This window comes from Phocoena phocoena, chromosome 7 (assembly GCF_963924675.1).
Source record: "Phocoena phocoena chromosome 7, mPhoPho1.1, whole genome shotgun sequence".
NCBI lineage: Eukaryota > Metazoa > Chordata > Mammalia > Artiodactyla > Phocoenidae > Phocoena > Phocoena phocoena.
The window spans coordinates 110,461,485-110,484,241 of record NC_089225.1 but is presented as its reverse complement, the minus strand read 5'-3'; the positions used below and the strand labels follow the sequence as shown (position 1 = coordinate 110,484,241).

At 50.7% G+C, this 22,757-nt stretch overlaps 1 protein-coding gene across 3 annotated transcripts in view; it reads right to left on the bottom strand.

The window, feature by feature from the left end:
• Nucleotides 1–22,757, bottom strand: part of AGAP1 (ArfGAP with GTPase domain, ankyrin repeat and PH domain 1) — a 549,941-nt gene that overhangs the window by 340,013 nt on the left and 187,171 nt on the right. For all 3 annotated transcript variants that reach the window (XM_065880907.1, XM_065880908.1, XM_065880909.1), the window contains exon 3: nt 19,356–19,443. In XM_065880907.1, coding sequence (XP_065736979.1) covers nt 19,356–19,443 — 88 coding nt within the window. The remainder of the gene's footprint in view (nt 1–19,355; nt 19,444–22,757) is intronic.

Sequence of the window (22,757 nt, the reverse complement as noted above, 5' to 3'; positions counted from 1 at the left end):
TTTTTTTTTTTGGAGTGTTTCAGATCCGTGGCTGAACGAATCTGTGGATACAGAGGGCTAGCAGGTCTGTTGAACCGAGCTTTGTATTCCTAGCATTGAATGCACAGCCTGGCCTGCGGCCCATGCTATAAACTTGTTACACGAATAATCGTCAACCGTCTCTGACTGCCGAATGCTATTACATAACATTAAAGTACCCGGGGGGGCAGTTTTACTTTTAGAAAGTGTACCCAAATCCGACCCCTGTATTGGGAACTATCAACATGCCCTTGGCTCAGCCCACCCGTGCATATGTGTGCAGTGTCCCCCACACAGCTGCCTGCCCACCGAGTACACAGGGGTACAAGGGCTCCGGACCTGTGCTGACATCTCCATGAGAAGGGAAAACGGAGGTCCCTCCCGCACTGAAGTTTGTTCCTTCCAAAGATGCCGTGAGGTCAGCAGAGGCAGAGAGCATCCCATTAAGCGTGGAGCAAACCAGTAGAGACAAGTGAGCGGAACCAAGTTCACCTCTGGGCTTTGATGTTCGTAACTGAGTCTCGCCGGACAGTAAAAGAGGTGTTTGCCTCTCGTTTGAGCACACAGAGGGGACATTCTTCTTGTCTGAACTCAACTTCACATGCAGTTTATTAAATTTCTAGTTCACCCAAAGTCTAGTTTTCAGAGTTTCCAGAAAACTGCCCTGGGAAACTTTGTTTGCCCTTCAGCTTGCCTTCTTAAGCAAGTCAAGGTCTTAATTTCTTCCAAAAATGAGTAAAAGATGGACCTGAATATACCTACCAAGAACAGGGATGCTGGATGTGTTGTGAACAGCACACCAGGAAGAAAAGGTCAGTCGTTTTGTGTCTTTAATATCTTGAAAAAAAGACTCAAGGGGGCCCCTTATAATCCACTGGTAACCAATCAGTATCAAGGTTTCAAGGTTACTCCCCTGAGTCCTGATCTCATGCTGGGGGAACCAGTTTTGAATCTGGGATGCTGGCGTAGGTAAAAACAACTGGGTTCCCTCTACTCTTTAAACTCAAGCTAGGTAGGATGGACCTACAATGGAGCCCTATTAAATATAAGGGCTGTCTACACTGAAGGAGCTATAACCATCTCACCTGGGTTGGCATTTCTGCTTTATGGGGGAAAAAAAGAAAATCAAATTTTCCTATTCTCCAAAAAAAAAAAAAAAAAAAAAAAAAAAAAATCTTGTTGGGAGTAAACCCGGCAACAGATGTTTGACATTTCTGTCTTTTTGGCTAATTGGACTAAAAGATATTATCATATCATTAACAGCTCTCCAGGCAACAGCAAGCCTTGTAATACTTTACAAAGCACTTCTCTTCCCACATCATGTCCACTGTTCCTCACAGCATCTTGTGGTGCAAATATCACCATCAACCTCCACATCTAACTCGGCTGGAAAAGAAGTGCAGACGCCGACCAAACCCCCCCAGCCAGCAGGCATGAGACCCAAACCCAGAAGTGCTCACTGATTCTCACCTCCGCCCTCTTCCCTGTGGATTTCTGCTGAGACAGTTCACGGCACACAGTGTCCACAGACGAGCTTGGAATCTTTTGTGTAATTTCCTAGCACCCACAGGGCGACACTGAGAATGCAGGGCGGTGGGGCTGAGGATGTCTTTTCCTCGCTCCACTCACAGCTCCGGAAGGGAACTACCTTCAGCCCCAAATGGTAATCATCCCTGTGCTTAGGAAACTAAAAAGAAATAGACCTGCCTATCACTTTGTGTCACAGGGAAGAACCTTTTGTATTCTATTACAAGTTAATCATTAAAGGGATGTTGCCTATAAGCTTAAATGATACATAATGGCCGATCTCTGGGAACCTTGCCTCCCAGGTGATGAGCATTAAGCTAAAATACTTTTGTTTACTTCACAGGAAACATCCTGACCAGGTCCACCTGTGAATGACCACAGGAAGGAAGAAATGAACACATCCCCTCCGGAAGCTGATGGGAACCAGTAAGTGTTTGACTTTACTCCCTCCCCTTCTAGTATAAAAGGAGCCTGAATTCTAACTCAGGCAGGATGGTTCTTTGGGACACGAGTCCAGCATCTTCTCGGTTTGCCGGCTTTCTCAATAAAGTTGCTCTTCCTTGCCCCAGCAACTCATCTCTCGATTACTGGCCTGTTGTGTGGTGAGCCGTACAAGCTTGGACTCAGTAACATGTTTCATTTTTTTTTCCTGCTGATTTCCATCTTTACTTTTCCACGCATAAGCAAAGGATGAATATCATTCTTGAGTTTAAAAGTGCATTTGTGGAGCACGCTATTTCCCTTTTCCGTAAGAAAGAGGAGGGGGGGCATTATTCCAGCATCTGATCAGACAAAGTCAAGCCGCTAAGACCCTCCCCATAGCTGCAAGCTGGCCTCACATCTTGTCCCCCTCACGAGGCCCCAGCTCAAGAGCACCTGATTTTCCCGGAGGAATGGTTTAGAGATTCTTGTCATTTGTAACATTTGCCTAAAATTTTCTTCTTACTTAGCCCCAGAACAAATATCTGTAAATGTTGTTGTTCCCTAATTACTTAGGACTGGCGGGATGAGAGGACTACACTGGAGACAACTATGAATATTTACATTTCTCCCCGGGAGAACATGAAAAGTCTGATCATGCATGTGCCAGAAAGGCTTTAAAATTAATTTTGCTCTTTTAACTTTGATCAAAATACTGAAGTCAGGTACTATTACTGAGGTTTTGGAGAAGTTTCATATCATGACATTTAAAAGGGATTTTGGATCCCATTATTATTTTTACACTGGGGAAGAAAAGTTTTACTGGTTACATGTCTGTTTACAAAATTTAACCAAATCAGAATTCATTTCCCCTGCCAAGTTTTAAAAAACTTACACTGTTTTAAAAAGGGGAGGGCAGGGCTTCCCTGGTGGCGCAGTGGTTGAGAGTCCGCCTGCCGATGCAGGGGACACGGGTTCGTGCCCTGGTCTGGGAAGATCCCACGTGCCGCGGAGCGGCTGGGCCCGTGAGCCACGGCCGCTGAGCCTGCGCGTCCGGAGCCTGTGCTCCTCAATGGGAGAGGTGGCACAACAGTGAGAGGCCCGTGTACCGCAAAAAAAAAAAAAAAAAAAAAAAGGGAGGGCAGGGACTACTATAAAAATGTACTGACACTAAGGATGTAATTAGTGCGTGGCGATCGGTAAGTTCACGGGTGAAATGCTCACGCTTACGACGTCAGGTGAAATGGGGTTTAACACACAGGCCACGGTCTTTAACAACTGCTTTTCACCCAGACCCGAGTAAAATAAAGAAGGAAGACTGAGACAGAAGTCAAAGTTCCAGGGTAAGACGAAAGATTCGAACTTTGCTATAACCAAATTTCCTTTCTTCCATATCTAATAAAACGAGGGGGGGGGGAAATAAAAGCCAGATAAAAAGTTCACCATCCACCAAGAAAAGAAGCAAAGCTTTACATAACCAACCTCGAAAACACTGACCTTAAGAATAAAAAGGAGGACTCCAGCACTGGGTGGAGAGTGGCTCCAGATCCCCCAGGGAGGGGGGGTGCTCAGGAAGGGGCAGCATGGCCTTTGTGCCCTGTCCCCTGACGGTTAGGAGGTTCCCAAATGAGCAGCCGCCAGGGCTCTCTGCAGGCAAAGTGCCTGGGATACCCAGACTGCAAGGAGGGGCCCCCGCAGGGAGTGACAGTATAACACAACCCCCTCCCAGCCCCCGCGGAGGCAGGGGACCTGGCGCAGGGCATCCAGCAAATTCCTAGGGAATGCAAGCGCCCTGTGTGTCAGGGCAGCTCACCTTTGTCTGGAGGAGATGCCCTCAGAGGACAAAGGGACTCATGATACACTGCGATTCTCAGGGAAAGCAACAACCGGCCTCAGCCTTCGGTGCTTCCCTGCAGGGAGCCAGGGGTGTGACGGAGGTCTGGGAAATGGGAACTCGGGCAGACTGGGCCATTCCTCTGGGCCAGGGGTGTCTCCTCTAGCCTGTGTCCTGCCCCAGGAAACCAGATGGCAGGGGGCTCCCCACGTCCCATACCTGACCCAGGACGAGTGGCCAGCCTACGTGAACGGCCTGAGCAGTGCGTGTATCCCTGCACCTGACTACAGTCGAGACAGCGCCAATCTCAGCAAAGGGGAGGAAAAAGCTAAAGAGATGGCAAGACTATCGTGCAAAGATAGGGCAAGGGGAAAAAGACAGGGAGGGATTGCGGGAGTTCCCTTGTGGCCTACTGGTTAGGACTCCGGGCTTTCACTGCCACGGCCCGGGGTTCAATCCCCGGTCGGAGAAATGAAATCCTGAAAGCCATGCAGCGCAGCCAAAATAAAAGGGGAGGCGGGTTGCAAGGGAGCCCGCAAAACCCAAAGAGCCAATGGAGGAGAAAACAAAACTCAAAAAGCAGAAGGAAATCCCTTCTGATCACTTCCCTCCCTAATGCCACTTATAAACAGACATTTAACAAGACGAGAACTCCAGGGAGAAGAAACCGAAACAATGAGGGAAGAAATGGGAACCTCTAGAACTGAGGACCAAACCAACATTTGGAACGGACGAATACAATGTGAAAAAGTAAGGGAGAGAAGAAACACGGCTCAAAGCTGAAATTCTGACATGGAGGAATGGCTTGAAATAAACTCCATCAAGATGAAAAAGACAGAAGTTAACTGACAGGAAGACAAATGAAACTAACAAAAGGATAAATGGTACCTCTGACAACAAATCCCCAACAAAAGAGCTCAAAGACTATTCAGAGATAAAACAGAGGCATTTTCTTGAAATGCAAGGAGGTATGAACCTGCAGATCAAAACAGCCCATGATCTTCCAAGAGAAAAAGACAGACTCTCAACGTCACTTTAAGGATGGAGCAAAACCAAGGCCCTGGTGAAAAGCTGCCATGCCAGCCAAGATGGGGGGGCTCTCATCCCACAGCAGGGCTCAAGGTGCACCCCCAGGAGCACGCTCCAGAGCCACTTCAGGGGGTTGGAAAATGGCCAATGTAATAAGCACTTTTTACATATGTACAACTGGTGTTGAAGCGGCTGTCACGGTGACAAGCAACCTGCACTGGCAGGTATGTTACACGCTAACCCAGAGACCAAGACGGCGGCTCTTGCGGCATCAGGTAACCAGGGCAGAGGCAGAACCCACCTGCTGGGATATGGGGAAAGTTGCAGCCTCGCCCTGGCCTTTTAAAAATCTCATCCTGCATTTGTTTGCGCCTGAAAATCATGAAGATTGCACAAGCAAGCAACCTGCTTGGGGACGCGTCCCACCTCCCGTGAGGGGCAAGCCGGGCGCACGTGCGGTGACAGTTTCTTGTGTGATGCAAGTAATTTAAGTAACAACAAGGAGACAGTTAACCAGCTGGCTCTTGGCAATATCACAGTGCACTCAGTGCTGACCGTGGTCCGGGGGGGGGGGCTCCTACCTGAACACTTCTATGGAATGAGAGTCACTGCCTTCATTGATTCAACCTGGAATTTCAAGAGTGCTACTATTCCTACTACTTCAACACTTCTGGATGGCAGATATAAAACTGAAACAGGAGCCCCTTAAGCCCTATTCTGTGTTCAAAAAACAGCTTTATGGCTGTCTCTGATAAGCAATGAGTCAGAAACTTATCAACTAGAACTTGTACAAGTTTTATTAACAGAACACCATGATGTATCAGAGATCTACTTAAAACATTTTGTAAAAACGGTATTGCTGCTCAAAAAAGAAACTGGAAAATTAATGTTTGGGGAAGTGGTTTGTTGCCCAATAGTTAAATTCAATTTCCTTACATCTTTACTTCCAAGAACTTGGAGAAAAAGGTAAATTAGCAGCTTAACACATGAAACCCATTAAGAGTTCTCTCTTCCAAGTGCTATCTTCTCACGAGTAAAACAAACACAGAAACCCTGGGAAGGTGTAGGCTGGCTGACCTGGACCAATCTCCAATCATCAACGTCCAGGGACAGGCCCAATTCCACTTTCGTAAGTTTTATTAGCTTTTCCCCTGCAAAAAAACCACTAAAATGGCTGTAAGATAGGATTAACCCAACAAAATGTTCTCTGTAATCACAGCGGCAGAACCTCAGGTACTGCAAAGAATAAAACATGCCCTGCGATACCAGCAGCCCCAGAAGAGGCAGGCAGGTCCTGGAGCCCAAAGCATCCTTCTTCTTGTGAAGATGTCCACGGGCTCTGTGGTGGACGCGGGACGCTCTCTGGAAAGGGAAGCCTGGACTTTGCTGTCCTCAGCTCACACTCCAGGTGTGATGCTGGCGCCTGGGCCCGCAGCCTGTTCCCTTGGGCTCAGAGCCCCAGGCCCATTCAGGCTGCCCTGGCTCCACACACTCAGACTTCCCCGCAAAGCTGTCTTTGGAAGTTAGGACCCACCCCCAAAGTTCACATACTGTCCTCCACTGAACTCAGTACTTTCCCCAATAACTCAGCAGCTGTTCCAAGGGACAGGCAGCCTGCAGGGGCCGGCACGGCCCAGCACGCAGGAGACCTGGTGACCCGAGGTCCCGCTGAGGCCCCTGAATGTGGGTGCTGAGCCGTCAGGTGGGCTGTGGCCCTTTCAGGACAGCAGTGTGTGTGTATCCAGGCAGGGGGAGCGCAGTGCAGAGGAATGGGCTCGAAGCCGCCCGCCAAGGGTCTGCCTCTGAGCTGGGCGACCCTGTGCGGCTTCAGTAGCGGCTGGTGCCTCAGCTCCCTTGTGTGAAAACTCAACGGACACCACCACCTGCCTCTGTAGCCTCAGCGAAGGTGAGCGGGAGCTGATCCGCGTCAGCCGTCAGGCTCCCGAAACGCTACCTGTGTGCCCTGAACACCAACTAAGCCCTGCTGTGTTACACTGGCGACTTTGTCTGGGGACTTGCACATTGAGGGAGAGTCTCAAAGTGAAATTCAACGACAAGGAAGAACCAAGACCACAGCAAGCAGAGAATGAAAGAAATACCCTCAATTCGCTCAAATTCCCATATGAAAACCAGGATCCCCCTTAACACTCTGTCACAATTCCAGGTACTCTGGAAGATCCAGGGTAGTAATTATTTTTCCCAAGTCTGAAGAGCTCACAAGATAGCAAGCTCTGGACGGTACTACTCGTACTGCCCCAGGGAAAAGATTCTGTGAGTCCCAGTAACCGTCTCAATATTTACCCACGTGTACGCTGTGTCTCTAATCTCAGACGGGGACTTCCATGCAAGCAAACAAGCAATAGAGGAACACAGGGGAATGGATCTGATTTACACTCCACCTGTGAAACAGTTTGGCTCTTATTAGTATTTGGCAAGGGTTCTCCCCGTGTTCGCCGCTCCCCATTTCTCTGTTAGCTCCCTACACTGGGGCAATAAAACCTTGGTCTTCAGGAGCACCACACAACAAGCATTTAGCAAAGCCCGTTATGGGCCAATAATAAGCACAGTGCTGGTGAACAGACTGAACAGGACAGAATCTCTGACTGTCAGGGGCAGCGGGAGGACACGGGAACTGATCAGGAAAGCCAGCTGGGTGGGGTAGGGGAGGGGACCGGGCCCCAGGAACAGACACAGCCTGTGCCCCCTGGAACCCACCGAGCGGATGGGGTGGGGGGGCGTGGTTTTCAGCCAGCCCCCTGAAGGAGGAAATAGGCACATAATGATGGGCCCCTCCCTATGAAATCTACAGACCACCGCAATAAAGCGGGTCTCGCAATAAAACGAGTCACGGGAACGCTGGGGGTTCCCAGTGCACGTCAGTTATGTTTATACTATACTGTAGTAGTCAACATACATACCTTAATGTCAAAATACCGCTAAAAAATGCTGACCATCATCTGAGTCTTTACCAAGTCATAACCTTTCTGCTGGTAGAGAGTTTAAAATATTTCAAGAATTATCCGAATGTAACACAGAGACGTGAAGTGACCAAGTGCCGTTGGGAAAAATGGCGCCGACAGACTCACTCGATACGCGGTTGCCACAAACCTTCCATTTGTTTAAAAAAAACCAAAACTGTAGTATCTGGGAAGTGCCAATAAAATGAGGTCTGCCTGTGTGACCAAAGAAGTAAGCTGTTTGTTGGAAATGTTCCAACACCCACTGTGGTGGCTGTACGTGAACTTTCCAGCATCTACTACAGTCTCTGAAAGAGTTTGGTGGTAAGTGGAACATTAGTCGTGCACATACTTGTTTCCCTGGGGGGAAATGTACTTCAGGTTATTTGTTTGTTTTATTTTTAGTATTCTGCACATTTATTTTAAGCATAAAAAGGGATGAATTACAAAAAGTACTGCAGATTCAGGAGAAAAGAGCCCAGCTGCTCACCTGGTGCCTTTAAATGAGGCCAAATCCCACCAGCCATGGCCTGGGACGAGTCCAGGGGCAGTAGCCTCAGAAAAGTGGGTGAGGAGGTGAGCTGGCCAGCACCCAACAGCACCTTGGTGGGTTGCTCAGCTACCAGCACACGGGCAGATGGTCTCTTAGTCCCTCAGATTTTACTGCTCTCAACTAGTGTTTCCCACGTGAAAATAACTTGTCGTTAAAAAAAACTGTCGTGTCAACTTTGTTTTTGAAAATGCAGTTGTTGAGTTGGACATGTAAAAGTACTGGCTTTAGAACTGTCTGTTCACACACATTTCTCTGAATATAATCAGGTGCCTGTTTCAAGAAACTAAAACAGGATAGTGGTTGTGAGATTAGACCCTATGGAGAAACCCAGAAATCCTCTGCATTTTAATACCTGATGTGTTGACACTGCAGAGCAGGGTCACAAGCCATCACGGCGAAGGGCCACCAGAAAGTGGCCTTGCGGGCAGTAGCCTTGCTTCGGGGTCGGGGGCGGGGTTGTTTTTGTTTATTTATTTTTACAGATCTTTAAAAATGCAACAATCCTCAGTTCAGGAGCAGCAACAGTACAGGGAGGGGGTGACGGCTGTGGGAGAGCCATCTCCCCTTTGATATTTCTTCTGGGGACATGTCACTTTTTTTTAAATTTATTTTATTTTTGGCTGCGTTGGGTCTTCGTTGCTGCGCGCGGGCTTTCTCTAGTTGTGGCGAGCGGGGGGCTACTCTTCGTCGCGGTGCGCGGGCTTCTCATTGCAGTGGTTTCTCTTGTGGAGCACGGGCTCTAGGCACGTGGGCTTCAGTAGTTGTGGCTCGCGGGGTCTGAGCGCAGGCCCGGTAGTTGTGGCACACGGGCTTAGTTGTTCCGTGGCATGTGGGATCTTCCCAGACCAGGGCTCGAACCAGTGTCCCCTGCGTGGGCAGGCGGATTCTCAACCGCTGCGCCCCCAGGGAAGTTGGGGACACATCACTTATTGTCTGGACTGTCCTCTCCCATTTCCGGGGGCCGGGGGAGAGGTGGAGGCTCACTCTCTGTAACTGTCTCATTCCCATGGAAACAGTGTCAGGACTTTAACAGCAGGATTCCAGGGGGCTCTGTCTCCAGGTCACTGCGCATCCTAGAGGGTGATCTGGTCTCTGAGAAGGCCAGCACCCTGTGAGCTGGACACCACCAAGACCTGGAGCAAAACCCACCATCCAGGGCTGGCAGGAGACAGACTGCCCTGGGGTGGGGTGAGTGTGTGTGTGAGTGTGTGTGTATGTGTGTGTGTGTGTTTGTCTCCCTCTCAGGCACATTCAGAACCTGCCCAGCCCAGAAAGCCCCTGCATCTGCAACTTGGAACACACCTAGCTTGCACCTGTACTGCCAGGCTCCTGCCCGAACCGGAAGGCGGGCCAGGGCACATCCTACAGCCCGTACTTCGTGGGACTAATAAGCTGCCGCCCCTCCTGATGGGGCAGCAGTGGGTCCGGTGGTAAGTGGTCCCCGCGGCTCATTCCCACCGTTCTGCGTTAGCTCCAAGGTCCACAGGTTGTCTGAGGACTCCTCCCATCTGCCCTGCTGTGTCCCTCTCCAGAGCCAGCGCCTGTGTAATGACTGCTGGGAGCCCAGGGGTCTGGCCCCCAACTCCCTTCAGCATCCTTCCACGCACGAGGGCAACGGGAGATGCACACGCTGGCAGCCCGGTCCACCTGGAGATCACGCGGTCACACCCCGTGTAACTGACAGTCCCGGCACACAACCTCCCTCTTGGTTCAGCCTCACCCGCTCCCCTTCGCTGCGTGGAAGGAATCGAGGACACACCGCCACCTGGTTTCTGTCACCAAGCCCCACCCCCTCCACACTTTCAACACGCCTGTCCCAGCCAAGTGGCCCTCAAAGAACAATGCTGCTCTCTTCTTTTGTTTGTGGTGTTGCCATTTTGTAAAAGAAGCAAAACGGTAAGAAATGGGGCTCAGAAAAGGATGGCGTGCTGGCCACACATGCTGCCCCTTGGGCCACATGGACGGAACCGAGCAGCTTCCAGACGCAAGTCAGGGGGGACCATCGGCTACACTCAGAATTCTTCCCGAGCCAAGATCCTGCCTCACAATCCCTCCCAACACAGGACATCCAGGACATCCAGGAAGCCACTACAATGGGTAAAAGACCACGCTGTGAGTTGCATGTGGCTTTCACTTCCGGCCTGGGTCAATCATCAAATAATTGATCCAGTCAAACCATTTCAGTCATGTCGAACTGTCACCTTTTGTAGATAATCGGCAGCCGTACGTGGCGTGCACGCAGGTGCGCACGTACGCACACAGGGGCCTGTCCCAGCCCCTCAGGTCTTGTGCCCACGATGCCCCAGCTCTCAGGGGGCACCCTGGGGGTCCCTGAGTCCTGCAGGAGGAGGTGACGTGGAGGGGAGAGCCTGCGGGCACCTTCATCACACTCCACACCCTCCTCGTGTAATTCTTTTTTTTTGGCACTTGGCCTATTTTGCTACTGGTATTTTCCCTTCTGCTGCCTTATCTCCACGTCCTGGCCCTGGGAGTTGACCATGGCCCCAGTGAAAGTCTGCCCTTAGAGCTCTAACATCCAGCAGGCGTGACCTCCCAGCGTCATCCTACAGGAGGTACATCTTCTTCACACGGCAATCCCGTCTCGCACCAGCCGTGACTGGAAGGTGGGCTCCACGCTGGCACATCCATACCCGTCCCCCTCTGGAACGTAAGCCTGGCCCCCTGACCCACTGCCCCGCATCTGACGGTGCTGCCTGCCCCCCTTTCTTTCTCCTCTGCCCGCCCCGAGGCTGGCCTCAGCCGGCATTTCTTCCTTTCTGTACAAACTTGCACAGAGAACCTCTCAACCTGTGGTCAGACTGCCTCGGTCAAGGACTGGTTATGAGCCTCAGATCTTGCCCTTCCCTGGGACCAATAAAATGGGGTGGGAGGGTGGGAGAGAAGTGAGCCTGTGAAAGGTAGAGATTTGCGAAAGGAAGCACAGAGGTGAGAGCAAACAGGACCTGGCCCTTCTGGTCTCCGGGGCACCCTGTTCCCACAGGTCTGTTCATCAGGGAAGAGATCTGCATTACAAAGCCTCCCACTGGTTAAAACTTATAGTCTGCGCCTCAAGCAATGCCATCCAGAGGTGTCTCTAAGTCTTCCCTCGGAGCTACTGAGAAAAACATGCAACTCTTCCTCCCGTGAGACGTGAGTTTTGCAGACCATGCAGTCACGAGGCCACCCAAACTGCCTGCCGCCAAGTGGGGAGACCCAAGCAATGGGAGAGGCAGGTTCCTCACTAGCTCACGTGCATCAGGTGATTAGGGGCTTTCTCAAGCTATACACTCATCCCCGGAGCTGCTCCAGGTACATAAGTGAATGAATCCCCCCTTTCTACTGAAGCTCAGTGAAGCTGGTCATCTCTCCCATGCAACCAAGGGATTCTACACTACGACAATGAACATGAACCAGATCAGAGCAGGCAGCTGCCTGCCTGGGTGAATGATGGACTGGTCGGCGGCCACTTGGTTCCCTGGATCCAGAGCCGCTGCCAGCAAGACGACAAAGTCAGGGCCCAAGGTCATGGGCAGATGTAGCAACGGACCAAGGAGAAAACACCTGGTGGCAATTGAGCTTTGACAGATCCAAGGACTGTTTTCTAATCTGCAATTAAGTCGTGCACTTAAAGGTCTAAAACACCATCTTGGGACTTAAAATTTCTCTAGAAAAAATCATTTCTAATTTCAAAGGTGGAACTTTCTAGACCCCAGTCTCCTTTTTCCTATTAAAGAAATGGTTTTGTCCTGAGGTGTCTTAGGAATGACACGGTTGTGTTCCCAGCAGGCACGCTACTATTCTGGGGTCTCTGTTAATCAAATGACATGAAGGAGGATGTGTGGGCTACCCTGAGAGCCCAGGAACACTTCCCGGCTGAAGCCAGCACGCAAGGCTGCTCAGCTGACCAGGTGTAAATCACCACCGTGAATTACAGCTATTCATCCAGAAGCTTCTTCTCCCCTCTGGAACACACACACTGGCCACAGGTGCCATGCCCAGCTCTCAGTAGGCCCTCAGTTTCCCGGTGAATTAATTATAACAATACGGGACAATGTGTCCTGAGTCCCAAACAACCAATTCAAAAATACATTTTGTCCTGCCAATTTTGTCAATGCCAAAAACATAATCTCCTTATTCTAATTTTACAGCTGTCTTTTTCTTGTTTATAAGGAAGTAGAACACCCTTCTCTCTAATGATTTCTTTGAAGTTCTAGTGATTATTTTAGTATCCTTCGCCTATTTTAAAGGCACTATCACCCGATCCTCAGTATGGCTTACGTGTGAGGGGACAGAGTTAGCAGACGGTTACACAGATCAGAACAATGGCAGGAATCAATGATATTCCTATAGTTAGAGACTGAGTCAGCATCTGAAATAATTAAAGAAGATGGCTGAACTGGTTTCTGCTTTATCTACTAAGCCAACCTACCGGTGGGCTCTTAATTTTAAGACTTCAGATAATCCTCATTAAAAACTTATCATGTACTTATAATCACTTGGTTGCAAGTAAGATGGTAAAGGTACGTTGAAACATTTAACTGGCTAGATTTCAAAACTACTCGAATTTTATTAGTGTTTACATATTTTGTTCATCGCGACACTAAACAGCACCAAGAACGTGTTTAGAAATAAGCCGAACATCTGCTGAGCAGCGGTAGCTCACAAAAATGTTTTTTAAGTTTATTTGATTTGGAAAGGGTTTCTGGAGCTGACAGTTTAAATGCATTTCACATGTCCCAGAAAATAAGGCTGGTATTTACCACATGGCTTGTTTCTAAGAAACTAAGTAAACATTCTTTTTTAAAAAATGACTTCAGATACCCATGCTCCTGAGAAGGCTTTTACTGCCCTGACGATAGACACATCTGTTGGGAAACAATTCCAGGCAGAGTCCTCAAGGGAACCGGCAAGAGTAACAGAGGGACGTCCAGCTCACAGTGACCTGATGGCCAGCAGCCCCTGACCCCGGAGGAAGTGACCATTAGAACTGCAGCCAGTGTGTGACGTCCCGGCTAGGCACGGGCAGGGCACAGTGGTAACCCCAGGGCCAGTCACCCTCGGGGGGGCACCCTCGGATTGGAAACACCGGAGAGAAGGCTAAGATGGGGCTGTCTCATCCATCACCGTGGCCACCGTGCTCTGAGGCCACGTCCAACCAGAGAAGCTCGTGACCCTGCAAGCAGCCCAGACAGAGTCCCCACCGCCCGGGTGCAAGAAAGATCTCAGAGAACTCAGCCCCATTCTGGAAGCCCTGTGGGGATGGTGGGCCAGTTTAAATTCCATCCTTCTTTCTAGTTTCCAAATGGCCCGATTAGGTCCCAGGCATCTCGTACAGCCCTCTACTGTCATGACCTGAGCTGTGCTTAAAGCTGTTAGAATAACCGCACTGGTGAGGAGAGACGGTGCCTCAGGCATATTCGAGCCAGGCCTGAGCTGGTCGAGGACCAGGACGCCTGGGGCACGAGCAGCGGGGATCATGACCTCGCGCCCGGTGGACACGAAGTCCTGAAGCCACACCTGTCAGAACAGCCCAGGAGGCAGGGCTGCCCACCTGAAGCAGAAGATGGAGGAGCGAAGGGGCAGGACCCTTATTTACGAGGTACGCGTCCCTGAGCCCTCTCTCCACGCAGTCTCCTACACGCTTACACGCATATTCAGTGCCTACAAGGACTGGGGAGCAGGGAGGAGTAAGCTGAAGTTCAGGAGGATGGGTAACTCACCCAAGGCCACAACGACAGTAAGTGGCTACGACAGGCTGGGAACCCGGGTTTCAACCACAGGTAAGTGCGGGCCTGACACGCGGGTGAGAGGCAGTGCCGTCGCAGCCCTCGCTCGTGCTGGCACGTCCCCCATTACCGGGCTCGTGGCCGGAACCTGCAGGCTGCCGGCCTAGATTCGGGGCTGCCATGGCCTCAGAGCTTTTTTACCCAAAAATGTGAATTGGTGAAGAGCCTACAGGAAGCTGGAGTCATTCACTGAAGGAATGAACCTCTGATGGATTCAGCTCCTGAGGACCTGGGAACGACAGGGTCAGCCGCCCCCAAGTCACACCAGGCTGAGGCCCCGCTCCGCAGCAGGTGGCGAACCCACCTGTGTCACACCTGGATGAGGGCTTACTCCAGATTCCAACGAAGGGGAGCTCTCAGACAGCGTGACATCATCCTGGCACTTCCCACCCATGTGGTGGCCCTAAGTCCTTGAAAAATTAGCCAAGAGCAGTTAACTTTATCGTCACAGGAAGGTCGGTCTCTGGACGTCCTTAAAGTTGTTTCCACCGACCTTAACACCGGCTGCTCAGTCTGCTGGGTGCTGCGCTGTAGTGCATCTTATAAGGAGCTAGAGGCCCCTTCCCCTCCTCCACCGCCATGAGAGCCGCTGCTGGGCAGCAGCCTTTCTGGGCCCCAGGTCCCCTGTGTGGCCCACCGTGAGAAGCACAAAGGGAGGGGCACACAGAGGGAGATGTAGCGGGACAAGGGCTCAGCTCTGAAGCTCAGAGCTCTCGGGGACACCACCGTGTCCCGGTCTGCAAGGGAAAGTGTCTCAGGTGGCCCACGTTTCCATCAAATTCCTACATAATACTGGGCAGCCTTGGTTTTCTTTCCTTTTCTTTCTTATTTTGAAGGAAGAGAGCAAAAAACTGCGGCAGGCCCGTGGAGTCTGTGGCGGGGGAAGGCAGGGTGCACAGCAGACCTCAAGCGCGCAAGCACATGAGATGGAACTCGAATTACACGCCCAGGTCCTCATTCACTGTCCTAATTAGCAGCCACTAATAGGGGACTGAATGGCCGAGGAATAATTTCCGCCCAATTCTTTCCAGCAGAAGTGAGTGACAGCTGTGAAATTCCATCAGAGGTGTGAAGGTCACATGTACACTAACCTAATGTTTGTGACGTTCTAGGAGACCAGCCATGAGCATGGCCAGTGAGGTCTGGGGCAGCTAATCGCCCTTCTTGTCACCAAGAAGTAACGGGGCAACTTTAACAGGTCCGAGTGCAGCTTCTGTTTCAACACCAGATGTGTAATATGCACATACTATCACGGGTTAAATTCTGTCCCCTAAAAATGTGTTCCAGTCTGAACCCCCAGTACCTGTGGGCCTAAATCCAGAGACGAGTGTCTTCATGAGATGAGGGAAACCTGGACACAGACACAGGGAGAAGGCCCCGTGACGACACGGCAGAGAGTGGAATGATGCGTCCACAAGCCCAGGAACGCCAAGGGCTGCCAGTCACCCGGAACGTGGATTCTCCCACATTCCCTCCAGAAGGAGCCAACCTGTCAGCAACTCGATCTCAGACTCCTGGCCTCCGGAGCCGTGAGAATACATCTCCATTGTTTCAAGCCACACAGTTTGTGGTAATATGTCACGCAGCCCTAGGACTCGGATACGCACATGTATCTCACGCACACGCACGATTAAAAGGGTATTTGCCTGCACAAAAATTTTACTCTTTGGATTATTTTTGTGGACTTACAGGCTCCCTACTGGGTTACCCACTTTTGCATTGTTAATCCACTAATTAAAAAACACACATAAGGGCTTCCCTGGTGGCGCAGTGGTTGGGAGTCCACCTGCCGATGCGGGGGACGCGGGTTCGTACCCCGGTCCGGGAGGATCCCACATGCCGCGGAGCGGCTGGGCCCGCTCTGTGACGGGACAGGCCACGGCGGTGAGAGGCCCGCGTACCGCAAAAAACAGAAACAAAAAAAAACAAAAAAAACCCACACATAGTATTTAAATCCATTCCCTCATTTCGGTTGCATCTTTAAAATAATCTAAATCGTACGAGTCAGCTGCCTTTGCCACAGGGATAAAGTACCAACCCCAATGTAGCACACAAAGCACAACAGGTGTCATCCTCTGAGAGGTGATGGAACCTGCACTCTGGAGAAGCCTGGGGGTCCGAAAACAGAAGGCCCTGACCACCTGCACCCTCCCAGCAATCTAAAGATGCCCCCCACAGGTCAGAGTAACACTAAAGGACACTTACACATTAATTAAAGCACAAGAAGAGCCTGTGCAGACGGGGAAGGGCAGGGAAGCTCCAGTGAGCTGTGTGCATAGACAGAGCCCCCAGGAACACGCCTCCCATGCAAAGCCGCCACGCTGTATGGGGCAGGCAGTGGATCACTCCAGCCATTTTAAGAGGAAAGGGGGATAAAGCTGCAGGTAATAATAACAGCAAGAAAACGGAGAGGTCTCACAGCTCAGCCAGAGGCCAAACCTCTCGGCCTGGCAACCGTGACACACACCTTCAGCTGTGTCCTAACCTGACCCTTCGCTACGAAAGAAGCTGCAGGTGGTGTTGAGCTGTAATCGGCTTCATCAGCCTCCCGCACACCCCAGAGAGGATTCCCTTTGCTCTGATGTTCTCCATAAACTTGGGTGGATGACACAGAACACCGCAGCTCCAGAACATCCTCTGTGGAGAGCTTCTCACTGAAGCGAGCAAGCGTGATCGATGGATGTTAATGCATCCGGCAAGGACTGAAATCACTTTGCAGCCACAGGCTCTGTGACCGGGGGCAGGGACTTCTGTGTGCCAAGACGATGAGAAAGCAAGGCTTTTCTCATTCATTTCCTTTTGGAAACAACAAATTACGGTTCCCTCCTGCTGCCACGTGGGACTCGCCCCAGTACGTGGACAGAACGTGGGAAGCAAAGACATGCCCACCTGCCTGGTTCCAGGGCGGCTGGCCTCTGGGAAACAGCGAGTCGTGGGGACTAAAGGCTTCCAGGCACCAGGCAGCGCCTGCTCACAATTCTTGCAGGTCCCGGAGGACCTGACGCACGTCCCCTGGAGGGACCTCTCTACGCTCCTGGCAACGTCAAGGAACAATCCCCTGACCTCTCAAACGGTGAGAGGACAGGTGGCCAGGTGGCAGGGCCAGCTCCTGAAGGGTGCAAGCAAAGATCTCGGACAGTCTTTCCCCTGACCCAGGAGCCCTTGGGCACAGACCCCACTGAGGGGTGAGATGTTTCCACTTTGCAGATGAAAGAAGGGACGTCCCGTTAGCGAACTCGAGAATGCATCCACCCTGTAAAATAATGTACTCTGAAAATCGTATGATACCATGAAATTCCCGGAGTAAAATGTGTTACCTGGAAAGTCGAAGAAGTAGGGCTGTTACAGATCACATTTAGGTCTCCCCACTGGGTACAGTTTTTACTTTTGATGTGCGAACGTTCAAGAGAAAGGCTTTTGTGTTCATCAAAATATAAGGGCCCACTACAAAGAAATCACAGTCAGGGCCAAATGCGATGGCACAAACTGAACGCCCAAAGGGAGATGGCAAAAGCCACAGTAAGGACGAAACAGCACCACGTGGGGAAGGGGAAGGTGGCCACAGGCGGGAGAACCGGGGACCCGCACCAACCACGCCAGACGTCGAACGGAGCACAGGAGAATCCAGCTCGTGGCAGCAAAACCAGGGCCCAGACCACGAAACCTCCAGGGACCCCCGACCAAGGGGTCCCCTCAAGTGAAATCCTGAGCGTTCCAGGGGCACACAGGCAGATTTACTTGAGGAGGTGATCCTCTCACTTGCAGTCCAGCTAATTAGCCCATCAGCAGCTGGTGTCATCAATCTACACAATTGCTAGACCCGAGGAATAAGTAGAACCCCCCAAGAAAAAGGCTCTAAAAAACTCTCGGGTATAATCAAAATGACTATGGCTAAAACCCACAGTCACACACAAAGGCACAAATACACAAGGACAACCCAGGTACGGATTCCAGGAAAGAAGACGGCCAACTTTCTCACCTCTCTAAAGCACACCGATCTTCTAGCATCTGTATCCATTTTTCAGTGTCTAGCTATGCTTTTCCTCATTGATTCCCACATTTGAGCCTTCACTTCTCATCTCCCTTAAACCATCATTTCAGTACGGATAACGAAAAACGTAGGCCTTTCCCTCATGTGACCACCACGAGACTTTTATGGCGGGATCGCAAAATGCTGCAAAGTCATGGCAGAGCCCCACGCAACGACTGCCACAGAATTCCATCTGCCACGCTTTTCTGAACGGTTACACAGTATCCAAGACAGGAGTTAAATACTAGAACAGGTGTTACAGGAAACACGTGAAGCTACTCGGGACTACTGCTAAAAAGACATCTAAGGGACAAAACAGGGTGAAATGTTGAACTTAAAAAAAAAGGAAAGGATCAAATGAAACAAAATAGGATGATATACACAGAACAAGGAGGGAAGGGAAGACTACAGCACAGAGTTGTGTCTCTCCTCGCTCTTCAAACAAGACAAGCGCTGCCATGAAGACAATGTATAGTTACCTGCGTCCATATCTGCAAAGAATGGAACAGCCAGTAAGAAAAAGAAGGAACCAGAAATTCAGTGTCTCAGAGTTGGATTTCAAAAGGTCACATGGAGAGAAAATATAATTTAGAAAACCGTGTGTGCACACTCTACCTGGATTTGGGGACACGGGAGCTAAGCGGTTTCCTAGCATTACTACCATCATTTTATTCAAAGCAAAAAAAACAAAATATGGATATGTTAACTGAAGAAGTAAAAGCCTCATGGCAAAAGAAATAGCTTCTTCTCATGCAAAGTGATTATTAAATGTTTAGAATACAATATAAGGGGGGAAACATACTCAAACACATGGTGGTGGGTCATCTGAAAGGCTCGGATCTATGACTAAGCAACAGTACACACAAATTAGGTATAAACTCAAGATTCAGATCAGAGAAACGTCCAAGCAGTAACAGTTAAAGGGGTGACACTGGATTCACATCTGAAGGGACAGAACTATTCGGTACGAAATACATTCAACAGCGTTCATGGTTTGACTCTATCTGCTCCAAATGCCGAGATGGTTAGCGAAAAATACTACAGAAGAAGCAACATGCCTACGGATTTTTACTGCTTGGTTATGTTATTATTACTTTTCTTGACATGGGATACATCACAGTAATGATTTAGAATATGCTAACAAAAAATTCAGAAAACTAAACTCTCTAGAGGTGGAGACTGTGTGACACATGCAGCATACCTTCGGGAGACTCCTCCTGGACGTACGTGCCGGTCAGATAGCGATGCACCAGGGCCGACTTGCCACTGGCTAAATTACCCACAATGCCCTGAAACACAGAAACGGGCAGTCACTAAAGAGTAGTCAGTATATCGTGCTATTCAGCAACTGCAAATAGAGAGGTTAAAATGGACAGCAGTCCTGAGCACCACCACGACCAGGCACCAGCGGGATGGCCCAAAATGGGCTAGTTAAATCCTTCTGCTGGAGAAGAAGGGATTCCAACACCTTCAATTAACCTCTCACGTTTTATCAGCCTCTACAGCCTGAAGAATCAACATGGTTAGAACACACACTGAATCCCATGAGCGCTGGTTAGATCGGTAAGGTGTACAGTGAGGGAGCCCACCAACACGTATTGTGGACCCTCGAAACACTCAACAAGGTACGAGGTTCAATGGGGCGCAGTGGCAGTACAGAGCCACAAGGGGATTAGGAGGACATGCATTCCGTCACAACTCTGGGGTAGGATTTGCAGCCGGGTGAGACTAGCTGAAAAAGAGCCACAGCAGAAAAGCACAGAGCCGGGGGAGGGACCGGAGGGGAGAAAAAGGGACCAAGGCGGGGAGAGGAGGAGAGCCGGCCTGCATCTCTGGACACGGGGTCCACACTGCAGGACAGAGCAGGGACCCACGGTCAAGGCGGCAAAGGTGTTCGTGCTGGATGGAAACCAGGTCAGCATGACGTGAGGGCCACTGTACCAGCAAGCAGGAACTCACAGTCACCGGCGGGCATGGTTGGCTTCACCCTGCCTTCTTCAGAGAAAGCTCCTGTGTTACCACAGCTGACACACCTGGACTCAGGTGGCTGTGCCTGGGGAGGCCCTCCCTCTGCTCGGGATCTCACTCCCCCTCTATCTTCTGTGCAAAGACTCTCCTGCATTTTAATCTTTTCCTCCCCGGCTAGAACTTTCCCCTCTGCATTTAAGCATGATCCAATCAATTCTCTCTTGAGGAAAAGCAGGACGAGAGACCTGCCCTGGACACAGGTCCCCCGCCTACGAAGAGCCTGCCTCCCTCTCGCCCACTCTCTGACCCTACCCACCCCCAGCCTGCTGTTTTGACCCTATGGCTACAAGGACACTGCTCGAGGTCACCGAGGACTTCTGTTTCTAAATCCCCTGGCCCTCCCCTTGCTGCATCACGGGAAGCTGTAGAGGAGATTCTTTCTTCAAACTTCCCGCTCTGGCCTTCCTCTTCAAATTACCCCCGGCCCACGCTGGCTCCTTCCCTAGACCTCCTAGATTCCCTAGATCCTGGATTCTAAGTACCCCCCCCCCCAACCAAGGGAGGCAGGCTACATCCCACCTACTCCCAGTAAGCTATGGATACCCACTCTCATTCTCCAGCCCCACCCCCTCTCAGGTAAACCCATACACACCTACACTGGTACTGAAACCTCAGCATGTCCAGACCTTACCGTTCTCTCCCCAATCTGCTCTTCATCCTGTGATCACATCACCACTCAGACTCCCAAGCCAGACACCTGGACGCTGTCTCCAATTCCCACCCCGCCCAGATGTTCTTTTGAGGGTCTCCACACACACACCCCCACCCCCACCACGGGGCAGGCTGTGCGTCTGTCCACCGGATCCTGGGAGAGCCTTCAGCTTATCTCCCTGCCTGGGAGCTCCCCCTCTTCGCCCAGAGAATACCAGAGATTCTTTAAAATTGACACTGCAAAGATGCGACTCCCTCATTTCACAACTCTCGGGAAGCCTCCCACTGCCTGCAGGCCAGAGTCCAAGTATCTCATGAACAGACAACAAAGCGTCTCCCTCGAAATCCTCACGGTCAATTCTGCTGTAGGCACCCAGGTCCGGCAGGGACCACACGAACATATCACTCACCTGGGCACCCGTCCCTTCACCTGAAGAGTTTTGGGTGGTTTCCCTGCTTCTCTACACACCCAGAACACTTTACACTGACTGCTGACGCTCTTGACGCCACCCCCCAGTACGCTCGGGTCCCCGAAGACCAAGAACTACGTCTCTGATGCTGGCAAGGACACCTCTCTGAATGCCTACGCTCAGCACTGTCTCCGGCCCCAGTAAAGTGCCGGTAAACGTGGGATGGTTGGATGGATGGGTGGAACGGGGGGTGGGGGGTGTGCTTGGTTGGCTGGATAAATGGGTGACGGTGCCACTAATGAGAAGAGCAAACATAAAAGCGAACAAATCTGCCACGAGATTGTGGAAAGGAAGTTAAAACCTGATCTAAAACCCTGAACCTTTCTGTCCCTCCCACCGTCACGGTCCTTTCTTCCTCAGCTTCCGACTCCCTGCTTCGTCCTCGATATGCCAGTGACCAAACACCATCCTGACAGGCCTTGCAGACTCCAGACGCCTAGATCGTTCCACATCAATCGCTGCCCAAAATAATACTCCTACTCGTGGGTCAGCAATCGGTTCAGATGTCACCTCCTCTGAGAAGCCTTCCTAATGCCGCAGCCTCAACCGGTGCCTCTCCCCAAAGCTCCCTTAGTGCCCTCCTCCTAACACTACCTGGCCACTTACCTCTTTGTTTCCCCAACATCGGTATGTGGGTCTGACTCTCTCCAGTGCTGACAAGGGACCGGGTCTCGTTTGTGTCTGGTTCTCTACCCCCCAGCATTGCCCACGGCGGACTCCTAGCAACACTGGGTGAATGAATGAATGAATGAATGACACGAACGCCAGTGAGTAGAAACGAGATGCTTTATTACTATAGCTCCAAGCCCCAGACTATGTGGACGGATCCTAAATAAAGTTGTCTCCCTTCCTGATTTGACTGATGTCTTCCCTTCGCTTCGGGCCTCTATAATCTGAGAATTTCTACCTATTAATTATTCTCTTGCTCAAGGGTACCTCCTGCTTAGTCAGCTCCACGCTGAGAAAATCCGAAACAGTAAAAGCCGCAGAACTGAATGTTTAATTAAGATCAGGCTTTTCCTTTCCCGAGGAGGAAAGTGTTCAGAATCACTGTTCAGTCTGTGCTTTCTGTGTGTGGCAATATTCCCTCCTTCTTACATGTCAATGATTTGCTAAGAATTTACTCACCCCTTCTAGGGATCAAATCACTCAATCCCGGGCAGAGCTGGCGGGGGGGGGTGTTTTATTTGGACTGAATGGCCATCTCATACACCTTCTCATGTTTGCGCACCGTGGGCATTATTTTAATTTGAAACACTGGCGGAAACTGACAACCAGCTGTGAGGAGGAAATAAAGTGAGGGATGAAAATGCTCTTTAAGCTGTAAAGCTGCGCTGGGATCCATGAACTGCTACTGGATACAAACTAGAGAGAACGGAATCAGGCCAGTCTGGGTCTACAGGCTCAGGGAGAAGCAAGGTAACATGGGAAACGGTGTCCTGAAAATCACAGAA